Source organism: Thamnophis sirtalis, unplaced genomic scaffold (assembly GCF_051295495.1).
Source record: "Thamnophis sirtalis isolate CommonGarterSnake01/CBP01778 unplaced genomic scaffold, rThaSir2_p1.2 scaffold_1, whole genome shotgun sequence".
Taxonomy (NCBI): domain Eukaryota; kingdom Metazoa; phylum Chordata; class Lepidosauria; order Squamata; family Natricidae; genus Thamnophis; species Thamnophis sirtalis.
In genome coordinates, this window is record NW_028261381.1 from 52212509 (window position 1) to 52235520 (window position 23012).

Consider the following 23012-nt stretch of genomic DNA (forward strand, 5'->3'; position numbering starts at 1 on the left):
TAACTCATCATTTTTGCAGAAGTGTCAAGCTACATTAAAAACAGATGTAGCTCTGCCTTCTTTAAAGGGGGATTTGTCATGAATCTTAATCATGGCCTGTCCAATTATTCAATAGTATTGCCAGTCTTGGCCTCTGATAAATGAAAAGTGCTAATCTCCACTTTCTTATTCTCTTGCTTGATACTAATGTCTTTTTAAAAGATGAGTGGGGGAAAATATTCCCAGGAGCCCTCTGTTCCATCTCTCATAGCAACATGTCTGGAGGTTTTGCTTCTTTTTCTTTTCCTATAATTGGTTTTTTTAAGGGTCTGCATGAGGTAGAATTTACTATCACTCACTGCTTGGATGCTTGCTAAATCTCAGCCTTGTTCTGTGTTGTTGACTTACACTTTGGTATGCTTCTTGACTATTCTTTGTCTCTGCTTCCTTGAATCTCTGGTTTTACTTCCGTAGTTTTAAACCCAGATTGAATTTGGACTAATCTAGCTGTTTTATCTTCACCATGTCCTTTGAGTCCCCAAATTTGGCACTACAGACTTTGTTGAAATACTTTGAGACAGGACATTTTTGCTTCTGACAGATAACTTGTCCACTACTGAGTAGCAGTTGATGCACAATTTTAAGGTACAAATGATTTTGAAAAGTGGGCAAAACAAAGTACTATCTCAACACTGCACAGTTTCATTTTGCTAAATGCCAAAAATCAGCTGGAGAAAAAAAATCAATAAAACAAAGTTAGGAATCCATGAGTAACACACATATTGCTTTGAAATATAACCTTTAAACCAGCGATCCCCAACCTTTCTGGCTCTGCGGATCAGTGGTGGCAGAGGGGAAGGGATGGTTTTGTGCACGCGCTGCTTGCACAAATACAGCTTTGCGCGCTGACCTGCTCTCTCACTGCTCTCCCAAGGCCCAGTTCCTGATGGTTTGCAGCCTGACACGTGACCACGGTCTGGGGTTTGGGGACCCCTGCTTTAAACAATAATGAAAGGCAAACAAATGGTTCTAAAGAATATGCAATTGTTTGTTCTTGCAAGAGGCAGGTATTAGCGAATTCTGTTTATAGTATTTAGCTAGTATCAGTGTTTGCCTTATAGATTCTGTTTCTCTATTCCTCTCCACTGGAAGTGCTGCTTTTCTTGTGGGCACCTGAAGATTGCATTAGTCTTTGTACCACTTGATTCCTCTTGGTTCTCTTCATTTAGCACAAAGTCACTCTTGCCAACTGAATGAAAACAAATAGGCTATATATTGCCCATAAACAGGTATGTTTACTTTAAGCTAAGAATCTGTATTTGGCTTATTTTTCTGAGTTTATGTTAGAATTTATATTTTTTCTGCCACCTGTGCTTATACCTTTGAATATGGGTCTCCATGTATACAGTACATGCTGCACAATTCACACACATATTTTGGATTATGTTCCTGAATATAGATTTATAGTTTTTAAATCATCAGTTTTCCTTGGTAAGTTTGAGTTCTGTAAGATTCTGAGCCTGGTTGTAAACAAGCAGTTTGAGGGACAGCAGCACTACCTTGTGTTCTGACTGGAGCATTGCACTTTAATTTAGACCCCTCTCTCCACAAGCACCAAAGGATAATTTGTCCAGTCTTTGTGAAAATAAGATAAGTATAATCTTTTATTGTCATTGTACTTAAATACAACAAAATTGGTTTTAACCTCACTGGTGCAAAATTATAGCAGAAACGAAAAAAAGAAAGAAAAAAAACTAGTGTGTGCATAGAGTGATTGTGGTTGTATTTAAAATTCTGACAGCCCAAGGATAGAAACTATCTTTAAACCTATTTGTTCGACTGGCTATATTTTGATGTCTTCTGCCCGATGGTAGAAGTGCAAAGAGACACTGACCAGGATGTGAATCATCTCTGAGTATCTTCCTTACTCTGCTAAAGCAGCGAGATCTGGCGATGTCATCCAGTGGTGTCTGAGGGCAACCAATGGTTTCTTGTGCCGAATTGATCACTCTCTGTAGTGCCTTCCTTTCCGCAGCTGTTAAACCAGCATACCATACTGTAACACAATATGTGAGGACACTTTCTGTGGTGGACCGATAGAAAGAGGTCATCAGCCGCTGTTCCACCTGATTTTTTCGCAGGACTCTAAGGAAATGAAGTCTCTGTTGGGCCTTTCCAATCACCAGAGACGTGTTGTTTTTCCAGGTGAGATCTTGACTAATAAGCACTCCCAAGAATTTAAAAGAGGAAACCCTCTCCACACAGCCTCCCTCGATATACCCATTGTATATCGAGGGAGGCTGTGTGGAGAGGGTTTCCTCTTTTAAATTCTTGGGAGTGCTTATTAGTCAAGATCTCACCTGGAGGCTCATCTCTGTGCTTTTGGAAATCTAGCACCATCTCCTTTGTCTTACTAGTATTTAGTTGTAAGTTGTTTCTTGAGCACCATGCAGATACCTTCTGGACTTCTTCCCTGTATGCTCATTCTTCCCCTCCAGTTATGAGACCCAACACTGTTGTGTCGTCTGCAAACTTTATTATGATATTGGATGGATCAGAGGATATGCAGTCATATGTATACAGCGAGTACAAGTAGGGGCTGGGCACACAGCCCTGAGGGGAACCTGTGCTGAGCTTCAGCATGGAAGGTGTAAAGGACCCAACCCTTACTGTTTGTGGACAATCCATCAGGAAGTCTTTGATCCATTCACAAGTGAGGGGAGGGAAATTCAGGTCAGTCAACTTTTCAATGAGAATGCCTGGTAAGATGGTGTTAAAGGCTGAGCTATAGTCTGTAAAAAGCATTCTGACACAATTCTCAGATTTCTCAAGATGGCTCAGTGCAATATGTAGAGCAGTGGCGATGGCGTCCCTGTCAACCTGTTGCTTCTATAAGCAAACTGGTGTTGATCAAAATTTGGTGGAAGACAGGACTTGAGGTGTTGTAGGACTAGTCTCTCAAAGCACTTCATCACTATAGATGTCAGTGCAATGGGTCTCATTCAGTCTATGTTGCCAAAAATGGAGATTGCCAGTCATCCAGGTCATGGTTGTCCCAAAGGTGCTTTTTTCAAGAGGCAACTGGACTTCCTTTTTTTCCTTTGAAGTTGCAATTGATCAGCTGTCTGCAAGGAATATGGGGTGCAGAAAAATGGCTGCAGGTACTCTGGACTGATGAGTCAAAATTTGAAATATTTGGCTGTAGCAGAAGGGAATTTGTTTGTCGAAGGGCTGGAGAGCAGTACAATAATGAGTATCTGCAGGCAACAGTGAAGCATGGTGGAGGTTCCTTGAATGTTTGGGGCTGCATTTTTGCAAATGAAGTTGGAGATTTGGTCAGGATTAATGGTGTTCTCAATGCTGAGAAATACAGGCAGATACTTATCCATCATGCAATACCATCAGGGAGGCGTATGATTGGCCCCAAATTTATTCTGCAGCAGGACAATGACCCCAAGCATACAGCCAAAGTCATTAAGAACTATCTTCAGTGTAAAGAAGAACAAGAAGTACTGGAAGTGATGGCATGGCCCCCACAGAGCTCTGATCTCAACATCATTGAGTGTGTCTGGGATTACATGAAGAGACAGAAGGATGTGAGAAAGCCTACATCCACAGAAGATATGTGGTTAGTTCTCCAAGATGTTTGGAACAACCTACCAGCCGAGTTCTTTCAAAAACTGTGTGCAAGTGTACCTAGAAGAATTGCTGCTGTTTTGAAGGCAAAGGATGGTCACACCAAATATTGATTTGATTTAGATGTTTCTTTTGTTCACTCACTTTGCATTTTGAACATTGACAGAAATAAACAATCATTATTTATATTTCTGAAAGCATTCTTTGTTTACAGCATTTTTTCACACCTGCCTAAAACTTTTGCATAGTACTGTATATATGCATACACCCCAATTCACAACTCTAGGCATCTTACAACATTTAAAACATCACATAAAAACTCCACCTCATCCCACCCAGGCCAACAACAATACAATCAAATCAACCGCTTGATTGGCTTCTTCTCCATTCATGCTCCCCAGGCCTGCTGACAAAACTGTTTTTGGTCTTTTGGAAAAGCAATACGGTGGAGGCCAACAGTAATTTGTGAATACTGAAGTCAGGCAGTAAGGCAAGAAGTAAATTGCCTTCAGCTGAAATAAGGAAAGACTGAATTTACCACTTAGTGATCTTTTTAGTTGTCTGGGAACCTGGAGATCTTTGGAAGTGCTTGCCTTTAGACTAGAGATGTGTTCATTTTTATGTATGTATGTTTATTATACTTGTATGCCGCCCTATTCCCGAGGGACTCAGGGCGGCTAACAAACAAGTGGGGAAGGGCCTATATTGGCCTAGATTATATTGGTACAAGAGGGCAATGAACAGAGTGAAAACATGTAATTAATTCAGAGCATGAAAATGAATTCTGATGTCATGAACTCTTTCTTAGAAATCCAGGCAGCATGACATTATCCAGATTATAACTGGTGGCGCAGTGGTTAGAATGCAGTACTGCAGTCTACTCCTGCTGACTGCCGGCTGATTGCAATTTTGTCAGTTCAAATCTCACAAGGCAAGGTTGATTCAGCATCCCCTCCTTCCGAGGTCGGTAAAATGAAGACCCAAATTTTCTGGGCAATATGTTGACTCTGTAAACCGCTTAGAGAGGACATCTCTGTCCTTTAGGCTACTCTGCACTCTGACGGTCAGGTGAGGTTGGAGTGGGCGGTGGGAGTAGGCAGTGAAATGTACGTGGTCAAAAGAGCAGAGATAAGGGGAGCGAGGCAGGGGAGTATAAGCAGGGGAGAGCATGGCAGGACAGGAGTATGAAATCCTGGCCTAACGACTGCTACTGTAACTACCAGAACTGCCATTTTGAACCAGTACAGTCATTTGATGTTTTGCCTAATGTCTGCATAGTTTAGCATCAGAAATTCGGATGGTTAAGCAAGGATATCTGTAACGTGGGAACATAGCCCCTCTAGCTGCTTGTAAAAATGTACTCTGGAAAAGATGTTGACGATATAACAAGCTAAATAAATGAATTAAATGAAGAGCTACAAAAACACTTCAACCCCTTAAAAGCTCTCCTTGAAAGGAAAAGAGGAATGAAACACAACTGTGAGTTTAATCAAGAGCAACAAATTTAGGAACAATTGTGAATGCTGAAGGTGACAAAGCTTTGTTTGGGTATTATAGAAGCATTTTTGCAATTTTTGTAGAGAATTTGTACAGCTGAGGGTGGGGCATTATTTTTGTCTCTTCCTCCCCATGCATTTTTCTGACTTCCTGGCATCACCTCTTGTTTTTTGTAATGTTATACCTGGTAGACTGATGTTAGGAAGTGAGCTTTTAAAGCAACATCATGACAAATATATGCAAACGCATTTGTCATGGAGAAATGATGACAAGCTATTATGATGCTCCCATTAGACTTCCCGGAGGGATGAACTTCAGCTCTTTTTTTCTTGCTGGTCAAAGCAGCTCCTGAAGAGATTCTCTGCTGCAGGTGCCTTTAATAACCTTCCGCTTTTGCCACTCGAAAGCTTGGGAAGGGTGCATCGGCTGGTGCAACTCTCCAATCACAAGCCTCTAAACAGTGCTCAAGCCTGGGCTGTCGAATGCTGGGTGTGAAACTGCATGCTTAATGAACACAGGGGGCAAGGATTGATTATGCCTTGGACTTGGAAGCCGCAGCTGCCTGTGAAACAGTGCTACCTCTAAGCTCGCTATGGAAAATATGAAGGAATGTTGAAGAAGCTTATTTGCAAAAGGATATGCTCCTGTAAGCAATTTTGTCTCTCCCTGTGTGTGTGTATGTGTATGTGAAATTTTCTCCCTTCAGTGAGGAATAAAAAAAAGATCATTAAGTATTTTTTTAAAGAATGTTTAACTGTTAATAGGGACAGACAAAGGCCTCTTTAAACAAGGCATGTGTCTATGTAAACCTAGACGGTCATTCATAAATGAGCTTTGTAGAAGCGGAAGGAACAGCAATGATGGATGGATAATGGCTAAATGTAGGGAATTGTGTACTGTCTGGTTTAAAGTCCATTAAAACCAGTGGAAGGCAAAGCAGGTTTGGATATAGCTTTATGAAATGTGTTGTTTGACTTGCAAACCTCATCCTTCTATGTGAACTATTATGTAGCACTCAGCTGTCATAAGGAGTGGATTTTATTCTGACTTTATAGTACAGATCTGACTGTTAAGGTTCCCATTTCCTGAAGTCCATGTTCAGATTTTTAACCTATTCTTTGTTTCTCTTTCTGCTCTGCACATGTGCTCTCAAAAACCTGATGTCTGGAAGTGAATAGCTTAGATTGTGAACAGTGAAAATTAAGTGTGGAAATGTAATGTTATTCAAACGGTTATTTAGATTGATTAAAAAAATCACAGATATTTAAATGTCTTTTTAAACTGTGAAATTCTGGGTGTTGCTATCTATATAGCAATGAGTTTTCCTGGAGTATTGTTACAAGGATTTTTTTTCTTTGAATCATTATGGAAAACAAAATGTTCTTCTCAAAAGAAACTACTGAAAATTGTACTTTCTTTAGTTAACACTTCAATATAGGAAGCCACACCCCTGAGGAATGTATAAGAGATAATAATCTTCCGTTCATCTGTTTATGTTATTTGTTTTACTTCTGATCTGCTCAGCAACAAGGTTTTGAACTAATTAATTCAATTAATTAAAGCTTCAAATTAAAACTCTCTTGCTTTGATAAAGACCTAATTTGTATAGTATTTGAATGCTTCCTTTTGTTTGTAAAAATTTATCATGGTCCTAAGGATAAGAAGATACATCTCCACAAATGCCAATATCAAAATTGGACTAAGATGAGCAGATAGCTTTATTGAAGCTCTATAGGTATTAGTCTGCACCCTTTTATGAGTGCATGGTTCAGTGATTTCATTGCTGATGACTTGCATTGAAATACAGTATGAAGAGCATGGATTTTCTTATTACTAATAGTTCACAGAGGCACTTTAAAAAAATCAGAGGGTGTAGTATTAAATCTAGGCCTCTATCTCCCACATGTTTCACTTGTGTAAGAAGGGAGTTGTGTGTTGAATATGTTGTTGAGTAGAAATAGACTTAAACAAAAGCATTTGGTATGGTATTACTGTCAGCAATAAATTTTAAAATTAGATGCATTTGTTAGGTATCACACAGACATTAATTCCCAGTGGTCAGACTCCAAAGAACTGGGAAATTAGTTTTGTGAACCCTGTAGCCTTATGCTTTTGACACTGGGGAGTCTTCCAAACTAGGCTGTGATAAGATTATGAGCATTAGCCATCGGGATAAACGTATTCCACAAAGAGCCCACGCTTGAGTATAAACAGCTACTTGGGAGCTCAGCCCATATTTGTAAATCATACTTTTATAACAGAGGAACATTCAGAGAAGTACTACATTTTTCAGAGTATAAAACACACCTTTCCCTTCCTCCCCCCCCCCCAAAAGAGGGTGAAAATCTGGGTACATCTTATATACTGAATACAGCATTTGTGGCCTCCCGAAACCCAGCCTCTTCAGAAAAATTGATGTGGATAGGCTTTGGGAGGCCTGCAAAGTGCTCCTGGGGGCTGGGAAAGGCAAAAATGAGCGGAAAACAGGACATTTTTTGCATGTTTTTGCCTCCCCCCCCCCCGCTCCTAGGAGCACTATACAAGCCTCCCAAAACCTATGCATGCCCTGTGGGGGGGGGGTTGTTTTTTGTTTTGCAAAAAAAGGGCCCGTTTTCATGAAAATGGGCCGTTTTTTGCTCGGTTCCCCCAGCCCCCAGGATCACTTTGCAGACCTCTCAAACACTCTGCATGCCCCGTTTTTCACAAAAAATGAGGCATACAGAGGGTTTGGGAGGCCTGCAGTGTGCAAAAACTTTTTTTAAAATTTACATCTTCAAAATCTTGGTGTGTCTTATAGTCTGAAAAATATGGTAATACTCAGTATTAATATAAACCATTAATCAAATAGATGGTTTTTTTAAAAAAAAAATCAAAACATAGAAATACTAAAATGCTTAATAGAAATCCACAATTATTTTGTTTGAAAAAGGAAAATTACCAAACTAATTTGGAAATGTACATAAGGAACCAAGGCATAAAGGTTGTTACGCATTACATTTATAACAGACACATGGACTTAACTCGGTTTTTACTTAGTTATCTTCTGAAGCCCCCTGTCTTCCAATGGACATTAAAAAGCAAAATAATGTATGGTTAGTTTTAAGTGACAGGGTACAGGCAGGCACATGTCTCTATGTTCATATAACTGAATAACAAGTTGTGTCTTCCTGTAATACTGTATATACTCAAGTATAAGCCTAGTTTTTCAGCCCACTTTTTGGGCTGAAAAAAGCCGCCTCAGCTTATACTCGAGTCAGTGAAAAATTTGCCCGAAATGGAGGAGAGAAAGGGGCGGGGCCATGCCGCTGGGTGACACTCGTGAATGGCCCAGTGCCCCTGTGAGTTTCCCCTCCCTCTGTGTCAGTTTGCCGCGCAGCGCGCACCGCACCATCCCCCCTCCTCACGTTCTAATGTAATGCAGGGCTGTCTTACGATTCCCCTTCCTCCCCCTCCTGCCGCTCTGCAACGATGTCCCACCTCCTCCTTGTTATGGCAAGCAGCCACATAGCGATGTCCCACCTCCTCTGGTACAGTGATCCAATGATAGGAATCACTGTGCCGTGTGTCATAGGAGGCGGGACATCGCTCCCGCGGCTGCACGGGACATCATCATCACAGCGGGACATCAGCATCATGAGGTGAGTGAAGTATTTCATTGAATACACCGCTAGTTTACTGTTTTTCTTTGAAATAAATATTCAAAAACATTATTGGTATCTATTTTTATTTTTGAAATTTACCGGTAGCTGCTGCATTTCCCACCCTAGGCTTATACTCGAGTCAATAACTTTTCCAGTTTTTTGTGGTAAAATTAGGTGCCTCGGCTTATATTCGGGTTGGCCTATACTCGAGTATATACGGTATATGTATTTCTTTTGTTCACATTTGCGGAGCAAACTTGCTTCAAAATGGGCTATGAGAATTATAAGTAATTCTCTGAATTTTATGTTGTGTTTTGTAGATAAACATTTTGATGATGATGACTCGGTGGATGGGAACCGACCATCCTCAGCCAGTTCCTCAACCTCTTCAAAGGCTCCCTCATTATCTCGAAAATGTGGGACGGGCACTGCTCGAAGGGTAGGAGCAGTAGCTTTAGTCGCAAAAACTCCAGGTAGGTCAAGCCCTTGCAAACACCTAAACGTTACTTCTTTCAATCTTTTTTTTCCCTTCTATTTTTTATGCATGATTCGAACAGTAGAACATAACAACTCCCTTGGTGCACTTATTTTGAGACAGTTGCTAAGTATCTGAATTTTGATCACATGATCATGGGGATGCGGCAATGTTGTGTGAAAAGTGGTCATAAGTCACTTTTTTCAGTGCTGTTGTAACTTTGAACAGTCACTGAACGAAGTGTTGTAAGTTGAGGACTACTTGTACTTTGCAGTAGTACTTTCAGAAAGCTTTCAAAAATAGGGAGTCCAATCTAACTAATGTTGTAAACTGCCCGATTCATTCTTTAGCCCAGTCAAATATATCACATTTACATTAATTATACATGAATGTATACACAATGTATACACATATACATCAATACATTAATACACATACATTACTTATAATTAAATAATTTTAATTAATTATATTTATAATTATATTTAATTATATTTAAATAATAATTTAAATAAATATATTAACTTTTCTAAACTTCGCCATTTTAGAAAAAACAAATTTCATCACTTTCAGGTAATATTCTGTTTTGTTTGATTATTTCAATCTTTTCGTTAAAGTTTTTTCCTGAAGACATTGCATGCTTCACTATTTCTTTTCTTTACTCTTACTACAATAAGACCTATTTTACATATAGTTTATATAAATGTATTTTATCGCTGTTATTATTGCCTCCCTCTTGCATTTTCTAGCAACTAAAGAAGGAGCTGGTGCCATTGATGAGGAAGATTTCATTAAAGCTTTTGAAGATGTCCCAACTGTTCAGGTAAATGGCTCATAGTATGGTTAGAAATAAAACACTAGAACATAAGGGTGGAGGTAGAATGCATTTTTAGAAAGACACTATATGGAACTTTTGCTTGCATCACAGAGAAGGACAAAGACAAGATAGTAAAGTTGATTGGATTGGCAAATCATTTCTTTTTCAATATTGCCAGTGGGACAGCAGGATATTTTGAGACTGTAAAGCAGAACATGCCATGAGAAGTTTGGTAAATTAACAGAATGGAACGATGAGGAAACTTGTATAATGAGGAATACTCTTAAATCTCAAACCATCTTAAGTCATGGATGATTTTAACAGTAATGGTATCATTTCACAAGAGGCATAAAATGCACAGAATATAACATTGAGATATGTTTCTTTTGTTAATGGAAACTGGGTTGATCTGGTGGAGACATCCTTAAGCAGCAAATGGAGAGTTGTTTTTCTTGGATCCCTTCTTTTCTTTGTAATTCCATCCTATCTCCATCTGCACAAGAGGAGTTCCCTTTGGACTACATGAAAGATAAACAGGATGCTGCAGTAAAAATGGGACATTTTATTTATTTATTTAAAACATTTATAGAGACGCCCATTGTTCAACTGCGCAGTTCCCAATCGAACAACGAAAGAAACATAAAATTACATTTAAAACTATAAAACCAAACCATTTAAAATATTAAAAACCAATCATTGGTAAATAAAAGAAGTTCCTACCATGTTTCCCAGAAAATAAGACGGGGGTCTTATTTTCTTTTGACCCCCGAAATAAACGTTTGGCCTTATTTTTGGGGCGGTCTTATTATTTTTGAGGTGCAAGAGGCCCCTTAACTTGGCCTGCAGCCGGTGGATCACCTGAACCAGAAAAGTTGTGTCTCTATTTCTGGCACACACTTGCTAGCTCTAGCATCCTATCCTCCTAACCATCTAATACATATTTGGAGGTATACAGAAGATTTGTGATGAGGCAGAGATAATTTCTTATAGTTCAGTGAATTCTTCTAGCTTAGTAAAATAGTTTTTATGTTTTCTTTACAGATTTATTCTAGCCGAGACTTTGAAGAATCCATAAACAAAATCAGAGAAATCTTGTCTGATGATAAACATGATTGGGAACAGAGAGTAGCTGCAGTAAGCATTTGATTCTATATGAACTGTTCTTGCAATGTAACTTACCTGGCATGAGACTTTACATTGTGTGATATCGTAGAAGATTGGATAAACTCTACTGTGTCTGTATATTTCTGCAAATTGGAAGTTTCTTATGTTCAAGACATCCTGAAAATTCTTATTTCCTGTTAAAAATAATAAAAACTAAGCAAGAATTGTGAATGCTTAGTTTTCAGAGCTATAGAGGGAACTTTGAACAAGATCACTTTCTTTTTGGTAGGCCTCATGTTATAAGAAGTTGCCTTTCTCTTTAAGTGTGCTTCAAAATTGGTTAAATCAACCTAGAACTCAATTTTATTTTTTAAAGTTGTTTTAAATATATATGTTAGGGTTTTAAGATGCTTGGATTTTAGCTTACTACTGTACCCTATTTGGAGGCTTAACTGAAATGGAAAATACAAATAATACAATTTTATCACTGACATATCTACTCTGCTGATGATAACTGATAAAATAGTTATCATAAAATAATTTTCCTTTCTATATTTTTGTTCAACAGCTGAAAAAAATCCGGTCTTTATTATTGGCTGGAGCTGCTGAGTATGATACCTTCTTCCAACATCTACGCTTGCTTGATGGAGCCTTCAAATTATCTGCTAAAGACTTGAGGTCCCAGGTAGTGCGAGAAGCTTGTATCACATTAGGGTAAGGAACACAATCTACGTATTCTAAATTGGGTGAAACTACAACATATTTTTCCTCTGATCAACTTCTTCTGAGGTAGGAGAGTGAAAGGACACTTTGTTAAATTATTAAGGGTCACTCCTTGCTGTAAATCTTTGTCACTCTGATTTATGAGAATGACAGAGTTTGGTTTCTGTTTTTTCTGATGAAGGGGAGACTGGAACCTGCCTTATGTGAAAATGGAAACCCTTATGCTTAGTTCCTGTGGTATATGCCCATATGATTTGTGTTAATACCACATAATGGGGTACTCTTTAACATTGATAGGATGGGTTAGATTGGGTCTTCTGACTTCCATGAAATGGTCTCTGAATCCTTCACCCACAAACCTATGTACTCATATTCATGAGGATAGCCTCTTTGATGGCACTGCCAGCAGTCAATTTATTAGAGAAATTATTTCTGCCTGGATTACTTTGAGGGAGGAGACAAATGGCAATTTTCTTGGTGGGGCATATTTTTCTTACCTGCCTTCAGTCAACCCCGGGAGAAAAGAACTAGTAAACAAATAGTAGACAGAAAACAAAGTACAGTATAGCAAATATTTGCGAATTGAGGAGTAGTGGAGGAAGTTGTTACTAAGAACTTCTCATTTTCAGTGTAAATCATGTCTTTATATCATTCTCATTTCTGGACAACTTGGCATTTCTGTATCTGTTTATCTTAATCATGAAACTGAAAAAAAATATTTTTCTTACAGAAAGAATTATTAGGTCATAAATCCCTAATTTGTAACTCTTGTGTATTTTAGTAGTGGAAAAGCCATTTCCCTGTCTCAGATAAGTAGTAGGATTGCTGGGAGAGAGAAATCCATCTCTGCTGTTCTTAAATACTGTTAGTTTATGAATATATTTACAAATAAGCATGTCAGTGATTCTGGCTTCATGTCAGATATGTCCTTTGTGCTACAGTGATTGTCTACCCTGATATTGATAGTATGAATAACCTGTATCACACACCTGTGAAAAAAGGACTTAATAAGAATTATGCAAGTGAAAAGGCCTGCTTTCTTGCCCCCTGTATATATCTACATCTTGGTTACTTAGTGCAGGTAACATTTTACATTTGGCATGTTTATTCAGAAGCTACTCTCATTGTTCTTCAGATAGGGAATATGGGATTGTAGTTGTTTGTTAATTATTTTCAGCAGTTTTTGTTTATGAATGGTTAACTTGGTTGTTAAAGAAAAACCTATGGATAGATGCCACAACAAATATATATTTAAATAATGTGATAGCTTGCATTTCTATAGAAATGGGAAGATGAAAAACAATTTAATCACAAGTATTTTCAGATAAACCAAACATTCTCTTCTCTGTCCTCTCATTGTTATAATTGAGAAATGTGTATTGAAACTTTGAAAAAGGTATTTTTGTAACCATTGTTTCAATAATTCAATGGTAGTTTCTGCCTTAAATGTCTGAAAACGTGCCTTAAATCTTATTTTATAGGATTGAATACTTTGTCTAGGTTCAATCAGAGTTCAGGGTGAAAGTTCAGGTATTTCATTTGCCCTGGCACTTTCATTCTGTACTGCAGTTTGCTGGAAGGACTGATTTTAAGCAGAGGGCAAGAGGGCTTGTTAATAGCAGCTCTAAAATTTACAAATGACAGGCGAGGTGGAAAGCAGAAGAGAAGGTCTGACCAACTGATCAGCAGTTTAATAGTATCCTTTAGCCTTTCCCTAATAACTTCACAGTGATCTACTCCAGACTGATTTCTTGTGAAAACTGACCATCATATCATGTGTTGGAAAGAAAAGTGAGAATACTTTGTTAACACACAGACTGTGTTTATAATTTATTGTTAATTGAATATAATAGCCTTGCATAACTGCATCTTGGCCTACCCTGCTCTTTCACTATTACAATCTGTTTTCTTGTTGTATTTCAGACATTTGTCATCGGTATTGGGTAACAAGTTTGACCATGGGGCAGAAGCCATCATGCCAACAATCTTTAATCTCATTCCCAACAGTGCCAAAATCATGGCCACTTCTGGCGTAGTAGCTGTGAGATTAATTATTCGAGTGAGTATTGCTCAATTCAGATACAAATTGTTCTCCCATGTACTCCTGATGAAAGCAGCAGAGGGATATAATGAACATGAAAATCAGTCTTGCCCAGAATCTTAAATAGGCCTTGTAGTCAGCATGAGAGATTCACTTACTGTTTGCCTTGCATCTGTGTTTGTGCAAACGTTACCAGACTGGCAGTTCAAAAAGCTGAAATTAAATTGTGTTCTCTGGACTGTTTTTTAATAGTCTGACAGTGATATATTCTACATTTGTTACATGTTAAATACAAATGAAGAATAGAACACACCTGCTGAAGAATTGTATTTTTAATGGAAAGCCTGTCTCGGCATTAAAAACAAACCTTCAATTTGCATTCAGATGTTTTAAATTGAGATTTGATTTTACCAGTGCTGCTTTTTAGTTTAACGTTTCTTGATGTGAAGTAGAAGCAAATCTGTGTTCGTTCCAAGGAAACAGTATTAATAGCAATAGCAATAGCAATAGTTAGACTTATATACCACTTCATAGGGCTTTCAGCCCTCTCTAAGCGGTTTACAGAGTCAGCATATTGCCCCCAACAACAATCCGGGTCCTCATTAGGCCTTAGCTGCAAATTACAGCATGTGAAAATTTTAAATTTTTCCATTGATCTAGTACAATGCTAGTATCCTTTTACTGGTCATAACTATACTATTCTTTCAGTGGTGTGCCAAGAGAAAAATCTAAAGTAGATTTGATGGATTTAGCTGATATAAATTGCTTCAATTTTTTTAAATGTATGGCTTTAATATCCCATCATTATATTAAAGCAAGTATTTCTTTAGTATCTAGTAACTTCATTTCTACCATATTCAAAATTACAACTTGAGTTTCATTTTGGGAGGATGTCTGATAACTGCATCCTAGGTTTTGGGGTCACATAGAGATCAGGACCCTACATGTATTTGTTATTTAATTGATCTCATTGGCAGTAATAGTCAACAAAGAGCATTAAGCATAAAGTATGTTTCTGGTAAGGCAAAATTCTAGCTTGATTTAACATTCAGTCAGAATCTTTTTTGGATAACCAAAATTTTGGACATGCAAAATTAAAAAACATAGAATTGGGCTTATTTAAAAATTGTTGGTAAAGTGTGATTCAGAAAGTGAGCAAGTCTGCGTGATTTAGTAGGCACAGAATTTAAATAGAACAATCAATGTGCAACAATCAAAATATCAGTGGAAGAAAAATATAAATCGTTAAGATTTATACTGAGAAAATTTAGTATAAGATCAGTACTGATTACTAAAATAGAAAATTGGTTCGCTTAAAAATTGTTGGAAATTCAGTAAGCAGGTTGATTATTTTTTCATATTTGGTGACTGTTGCAAATGCCAACTCTGGGAATTAATTTGTAACAGCATGCAGCACATTTTAAAGAATTATTTACTGTAATCCTTCAGTTTTTAATTAAATATTATCAAGCCTTATATTTTCATGAAATATGCTGAATTAGCTTTGTACATGGTAAAAACTGCAATAACTTTTTATGCTGTTCCCTGGAAATTATATGGAAGTATGGTTTGATATCAGAATTAACCTCAGATTTGAAAAACAAATTTAACAAAATGTAGAAGCCATGAAAATAGAACTATATTCCAAGACCATTTGCTTTTTTAAAAATTTGAACTTTCTATTCCTTCTAGCAATATAGCAGGGACATTAAAAATATATTGATTTGCTTGTTTTGAAAAATGGAATTTGATAGCCATAGAAAAGAGTGATAAGACCAGCTCTGCTACCACAGATCTTTGTGAACTCTCTCAAGCCCTGTTCAGTGTTTTCAATTTGATAATCAATTTGTTTAAGCTATTGCTTTTTACATTTTTTTTTTATTCCCTAGCATACACACATCCCTAGACTAATTCCCATCATCACCAGTAACTGTTTCTCCAAATCAGTTGCAGTGAGAAGGTGAGTTATGCAGATCGGCATCTATGGTCTTCTTTATAACTTACTTAAACAATTATGTTTCTATGGAATAATTAATTTTGAATTGAATTGAATTGAATTTTATTATTTGTATGCCGCCCTTCTCCGGGAGGGACTCAGGGCGGCGAACAACTCAAAAGGGGAAAAGGGGAACACAGAACAAGATACAAATAAATTAAAATCAACAAGAATCACACAACCACACAAGTCGAGAGGGGAGGGGAACTCATCAACCCCAGGCCTGCCGGCAAAGCCAGGTTTTGACGGCTTTTCGGAAGGCCTGGAGAGAGGTGAGGGTCCGAATCCCTGCGGGAAGTTCGTTCCAGAGGGCCGGAGCTGCCACAGAAAAGGCCCTCCCCCGGGTGGTAGCCAGGTGGCATTGGCTGGTAGATGGGACCCTGGTTCTAAGACTATTTAGTTATAGGAATTTCTTTTCTTTTCTTTGGCCTTACAGTTATTGATGGAAAGATTGCTATTGTTAATTAGTTTTTGAACTTTGCAATCATCCTGTTCTGACCAGCAGGAGCAGATGTGGTGGAAGAGGTCCTTTTTGTAATCTCCATTTAGTGAAGAATCCTCTAATTCATGTCTTTGTCATTACTGAGCTGGACAATGCAAATATTGGGAACTGCACTTAATGACTAAAAGCTGTCAATATCAATCCTTTTTGCTTCCTGTACTCTTGCAGATTTAAGCAGACCAGACAAGTGTAATCCTCAATAGTATTTGATCCACACACATTTAAAGAAATGTCTCTTTTCCCCTGATGGGGGTGGAGACCATTTTCAGATCAACCTTTTTGGGAATATCTTTTTTTCCCCTTCTTGTTTGATGTCTTTTAAGTCATTTTGGACTCTAATCAGCCTGCTGTTTTCTTGGCAACATTTTTGGCTTGCCCTTGCCTTCTTCCTAAGGTTGAAGGAGAGCAATTGGCCCAAGGCTACCCATTTGGCTTTGTACATAAGGTAGGACTAGGCTTCATAGTCTCCTGCTTTTTAGCCTGGTGCCTTTAACTGTCACCAAACTGGCTCTCGGGAACATCAGGTAACTGCAAAGCAAAGTATGATTCTCACAACTCATAAAATTATCTGCTATATCTGACTTCCATGCCCCATTCTATTTACTCAGCTCTGTCTACCAGTGCTAATAGAAAAATAGAAATACTACAGGTTATAGAATAACGGAAGGGACCTTGTAGGTTGTCTAGTCCAAACCCCTGCTCAAGCAGGAGACTCGACACAATTTCTGACAGATGGCTGCCCATTGTCTTCTTGAAAGCTTCCAGTGGTGAAGTACCCACAACTTCCAAAGGCAAACTGTTTCCTTGGTTGATTGTTCTCACTGTCAGAAAATTTCTCTTTATTTCTAGGTTAAATCTCTTTTTGATCATTTTCCACCCATTGTTCCTTGTCTGGCCTTCGAGTGCCTTGGCCAATAGGTTGACCCTCTCCTCTATGTGGCAACACCTCAAATACTGGAAGATTCTATCATGTCATTCCTGGTCCTTCTCTTCACTAGACTAGCCATGTCCAGTTCTTGCAACCGTTCCATTTTTTAGCCTTCAGTCGCCAAATCATCATTGTTGTTCTTTTCTACTGTGGGTTTTTCTTTTCTTTAATGCTCCTCTTTGGTATTTGTATTAATCATACCATCTCTTGTAACTGTATTTCAAAATTGTCATCTGTAAATCTTGCACAAAGTTGGCTGTTGACCAGAGGCTGTTTCCCCCCAGAAAAACTATGCATGCACACTAGATAATTCCCAAGAATAATGCTGCTGTATGCACTTGTCCCTGAAATTAATCTGCTTAGATTAATAGTCATACATATAGCTGGGGAGGAGCGATTCCTTCAGGTATATGCAGACTTAAAAGATGTATGCAACGAAAAGGAATGTGATACTTTGCCCCCTCACCACACCACAGATTGTGCAGTGGAACTACTCCCTGGGGCTAAACTGCCAAAGCCCCGAATATATTCTATGACCCTGCAATAGCTAGCAGAAATGAGGGCATACATAAAAAAGAATTTAAAAGGAGGCTTTATTCAGCCAGCTAGATCAAGGGTGGCTGCCCCCATTCTTTTCCGGGAGAAAAAGGATGGCGGCTTACTCCTCTGTGTTGACTCTCGGGGCCTTAATGACATCTGTGTGGAACATCTGTACCCTGTCCCTTTAATGAAGGACATGCTGGCTAGGTTAGCAGAGGGATGCATATTCACGAAATTAGATCTCAGGGAGGCATACTATAGGGTATGCATTCGGGCTGGTGATGAATGGAAAACAGCCTTTAATTGTTCTCTAAGCAGTTACCAGTTCCGGGTTATGCCCTTTGAACTGCAAGGAGCCCCAGCAATGTTCATGCAGCTAATTAACGAAGTGCTGCATGAACATCAGAATCAAGGGGTACTCGTCTATTTAGATGATATTCTTATATATACCAAAAACCATGGAGGAACATGTAATTCTTGTACGTCAAGTGCTTAAAAAGCTGCTGGACGCACATTTATACATCAAATTGTCTAAATGTGAATTCCACAGGACACAGCTGGATTACCTTGGGTTCCATATTTCACCTAACGGGGTGGAGATGGACCCCGTGAAGGTAAAGGCGGTGTTGGATTGGCAGGCTCCCCAAACCTGCAAGCAGTTGCAGAGTTTTTTAGGGTTTGCCAATTTCTATCGCCAGTTCATCTCGTCCTTTGCTCAAATGGCCTTTCCACTGACCGACCTCTTACACACAAAACATCTCACGACAAACCCTCGACCGGGAAGCCCAGTTGTGTGGACAACACTGTGTCAGCAAGCATTTAAGCTTCTGAAGTCCTTATTTGCACAAGAGTCGGTACTAAAATATCCAGAGCCCACTAAGCCATTTGTGATTCAGGCAGACACCAGTGATGTGGCACTGGCCGCAGTCCTCTTACAAAATAACAATAAAGGAGTCCTGCAGCCATCTGCCTACATCTCGAGGAAGTTGACAGGGACCGAACGCAACTGGCCCATTTGGGAGAAGGAGACGTTTGCGGTCCGGTGGGCCCTGTTGACGTGGCGCCATTTACTAGAAGTGGGAGGGATATCCTTCGAGGTCTGGATGGACCACAAGAATTTGGAGGCCCTCCAAACCCCACCAAGATTGTCGCCAAAACAAGTTAGAGGGGCCTTGTATTTTCAGCGATTCAACTTCCAATTAAAATATATACCAGGGAGCAAGAACTTCTTAGCCGATGCCCTCTCTTGCAAACCACAGTATCATAATAAAAGGGAGGATTTAGTGCAGGCTATTATCCCGACCTCACAGCCTAGGGTGTTAGCCACTCAACAGGCCCCACCGGCACCAAGCTTGTATGCCCAGGGGAAAGACCAATCAAAGCAGCACTCCCAATGGAGCAGTGGTTTAAAGAAAATCAAACTTCATTAACACAGCGAGAGGGCTTTGACTGGAAGGGGTCGAAGTTATATGTACCAAGTGGTACGGGTAGCCGTGCTGCGGTGCTGCTATGATGTCCGCTCAGCTGGACATTTTGGGTTCCTCAAGATTCTGCATTTAATAAATCGCCAGTTCTGATGGCCTCACATGAAGAGAGACATAGAGGAATATGTAAGGAGTTGTGTTGTTTGCACTACCATGAACGCCTGGTCTGGCCGGCCTCCTGGACTTTTACAGCAGGTGGCAGATCCAATTCGGCCATGGGAACCAATAGCCATGGACTTCATTGTGGATTTACCAGACAGCCAAGGGAACAAGGTCATTTGGACGATAATAAACCTGTTCTCCAAGCAAGCTCATTGTGTAGCATGTACCGGCCTTCCATCTGCTAGGAAGCTGGCCAAACTGTTTATTACCTGTTCTGTCCCAAGCATCTAATATATACTGACGCAAACTTGGCTGTCTGCCACAACTAAGGAGGGAGATAAGCAACCCCTTGGCTAGGAGCCCAGAAAATTATCTCCATGAAAACAAGGCTTGAACTCAAGAAATTCTCCCAATCTTTCACTACGCCTGGATTAGTAAACTGCTGTTTCCTGCAAAATTCCCCTCCCGTCGCCCCACCTATAAGCTCTCCAGGAGGGGCCAATCAGTAGCCACCTGTTCCTATTTCCTTCTGTGAGCCTTTTTCCAAAGCTGCTCCCTCCTCCTCTTAGCCCCATGCATACGTACATCAGGGACAGCCTCCCTCTGTTCTTCCTCACTGCTCCCATCTGGTGGCCAAGAGGCCTCTCTAGTCCCTGCTCTGACTCCGAAAACCCCCCAGAGTATTCCTCAGCCTCCAGGGCAGGCCCATAGTGTTCATCGCTGTCAGATTCCACCAACTGCTCAGCCGGCCGCTGTTGGGCCACAACATTACCCATGTCTATAGAATCCATGGCATCCCCAAAAGGATAATTTCAGACAGGGGAGTGCAATTCACTGCCCGGTTCCGGCACAGATTCGTGGCAATGGTGGGGTCTTCACAGGGACTTAGTACAGCCTTCCACCCCGCGACTAATTGTGCTGCAGAGAGTAAACATGATGATGGAGCGCTACTTAAGATGTTACATCCAGTACCAACAGACTGATTGGGCTCAACTCCTTCCCTTTGCAGAGGTTGCACATAACAATGCAGTGCACAAAAGTACGGGGTTTACCTCATTTCATGTGGCTACAAGGCAGAAGTTCGTCCCAATTCCGGAGTGTCCTCAGGTGCGCCCAGATGACACCACCTCGCAGGAGTGGATAGCCCGGATGCAAAAAGTTTGGAAAGTGGTGAGGGATGCCACATATAAAAAGAGTGGAAGGCGCAAGGACCTTTCCACGTAGGCCAGAGGGTATACCTCTCCACTAAATATATCAGGCTGCCGTTGCTATGTAAGAAACTCGGGCCTAAATTCGTTGGGCCTTTCCCAATTGTGTGAGTTATTAACCCAGTCACAGTGCAGCTAAGACTCCTCCTCTACTGGGGAAAACACATCCAGTCTTCCACTGCAGCCTGCTCCAATCAGTTCAGGCATCTGATATCAGAGGAGACCTGCTACGGCAGCCAGCCCCGGTTACTGTAGATGGGGAGCAGCATTATGTAGTGCAAGATATACTAGATACCAGGTGGGACAGGGGATGGTTACAATACCTTGTTTTATGGAAAGGTTATCCACTGTCGGAGGCATTGTGGGTTCATAGCAAGGACTGTAGGGCGCCCCACCTGATAGCGAGATTCCACCGCAGACATCTCACAAAACCGGGGGGGAAGGGGTCCTTTGACTCCTAACTGACTGTAATTTGTAGCTCCCGAAATGCTGTCTCCATGGTAGGGGCCAGATGTCAGCTCCGGCCAGCCCAGAGGCCTGGAGCTGCCATTCAGGGGAGAAACCCAGGCCAGCTGCCAAGACTCGCCAGGCTTCACTCCTCCTCAAACAGCTGAGTAAATCTACAAAGCTAGTGATAACTGACTGACAACAATCCACGATTAATTTCCGGGTGGTTTTCGTTCTGGATTATGAGGGGATGGGTGTCCGTACGCGCGGGGTACAGGTTATCTTAATTACTAACTAACTATAAAAGGTGGTGGGGAGCACTGGGTGGCAGTTCTGACAATTTATTCATTGCCTTAGTGCTTTGTTGGTCAGTTCGTGCCGGAGGAAGAATACAAATTGCATTTACAAACAATTTCTGTGTTTGGCTGTTTTCATTAACCCTTCGGAACCTGACACATATCCTATTTACTGTTGTTTTGCAATTCTCAGACTTCCTACTGGGGTTGTTTTGGTGCATCCTCTGCTTTTACCCTAAAATAGGTCTAATTTCATTTGTTACGCTTTTTGATTTCTTACTGAGCACTGAATTGCTCAGTAGGAAATTTGTGGAATTTTTAGATACTCCCCAACTGATTCAGAATGTTCTTGGGGCATGGGGTAAAACCTGCTAGTTGTTATTCTTTGTCACTTGTTTGCAACAAGTTTGTATCAAAAAGCACATTAAAGTAGAAAAGTGCCAGGTTATGTAGCATTAGAAATATTTAGTTCCAGACTAAAATTCCAGAGTTGTGTGTTATGATATCTGCTGTCACTCTCATTCATTCAATGCATTTCAATTTTTTTAAAAAAAGGCAACTACTTATTTATAAGTAAATACTTACCAGGAAACAGAGCCCGATTTACTTAAATATAAAATTTACTAACAGATAAACTAAATTATTTATGAAGAAAGGAATTCAGTCCTCATTGACCTTTTAGTAAATGATTGCATACTAAATAATTGAGCAATAACCATGTTCAATTGTGATTATCTCTTGAGAAATCTTTAATTGTAACTAAACAGAAATTACAAAAAATGTTTTTACGGTTGGAATACTGGAAAGTAATGAAAATTAAAAAGAGTAACATGATAAAAAAAATTCTGAGCAATTACAAAGAGCTTCTGATATTAAGACAATAATTTAATACAGGCATTCTTTCATATATGACCATTCATTAAGTGTTTGAACTGACAGGGGAGCTGAATAAATAGTGGTTATGACCAGCCTTTAGTTCCAGCTATCATAGAGTCCCTTGCAGTCACGCAATTCCAATCTGGATACTTGACAGCCAGTTGTAGTGCCCCACAATTATGTGATTGCTATTTGCAATTTCCCCTCCTTACTTCCCTAAAAAGTGAGTGGAAAAGCTGTCAGGGAAGATAGCAAATCACTGGGGTATGTTTCTCCCAACTGCACACTTCCCACCTCTGTTTGTCTTGCATTGGCTGCTTCTGCACCCCAGCACACTCTCCCTGACCCTCTTCTACCATCACTCATCTTCTCCAACCCATTCCCTATCTCTTAGGCACCCCTAGCACCCATCCCCTACCCAGTGACGTGCAGTCAGGGGAGGCAGGGCCTCACCACTGTCATCATGAAAAGAAAAAAAATAATAAAAGGAAAAAGGCTGAGGTATTTGCTGCCAGAGTCACAGTGGATGACTCTGCTTAGTGCTTAACTGTTTAAAAAAGCTTCTAAAAAAAGTACCCTCTACAGGAGGAGGTGAGAGAACCACGTGCCTCATTTAGTCTCTCTTTATGATCACTTGAGCAGAGTTAAGCAAGGGTTAAAAGGCGAAATATTCCTTATGTAGATGAAGCACGTGGTTCTCTCGCCTCCTCCTGTAAAGGG

General features: G+C 39.9%; 1 protein-coding gene across 34 annotated transcripts in view; it reads left to right on the top strand.

Annotated features, from left to right (window-relative positions):
* Positions 1–23012, top strand: part of CLASP1 (cytoplasmic linker associated protein 1) — a 258994-nt gene that overhangs the window by 133510 nt on the left and 102472 nt on the right. For all 34 annotated transcript variants that reach the window (XM_087711876.1, XM_087711885.1, XM_087711872.1 and 31 more), the window contains 6 exons: positions 9074–9226; positions 9978–10051; positions 11087–11179; positions 11718–11863; positions 13796–13931; positions 15803–15873. In XM_087711876.1, the coding sequence (XP_087568002.1) occupies positions 9074–9226; positions 9978–10051; positions 11087–11179; positions 11718–11863; positions 13796–13931; positions 15803–15873 (673 nt within the window). The remainder of the gene's footprint in view (positions 1–9073; positions 9227–9977; positions 10052–11086; positions 11180–11717; positions 11864–13795; positions 13932–15802; positions 15874–23012) is intronic.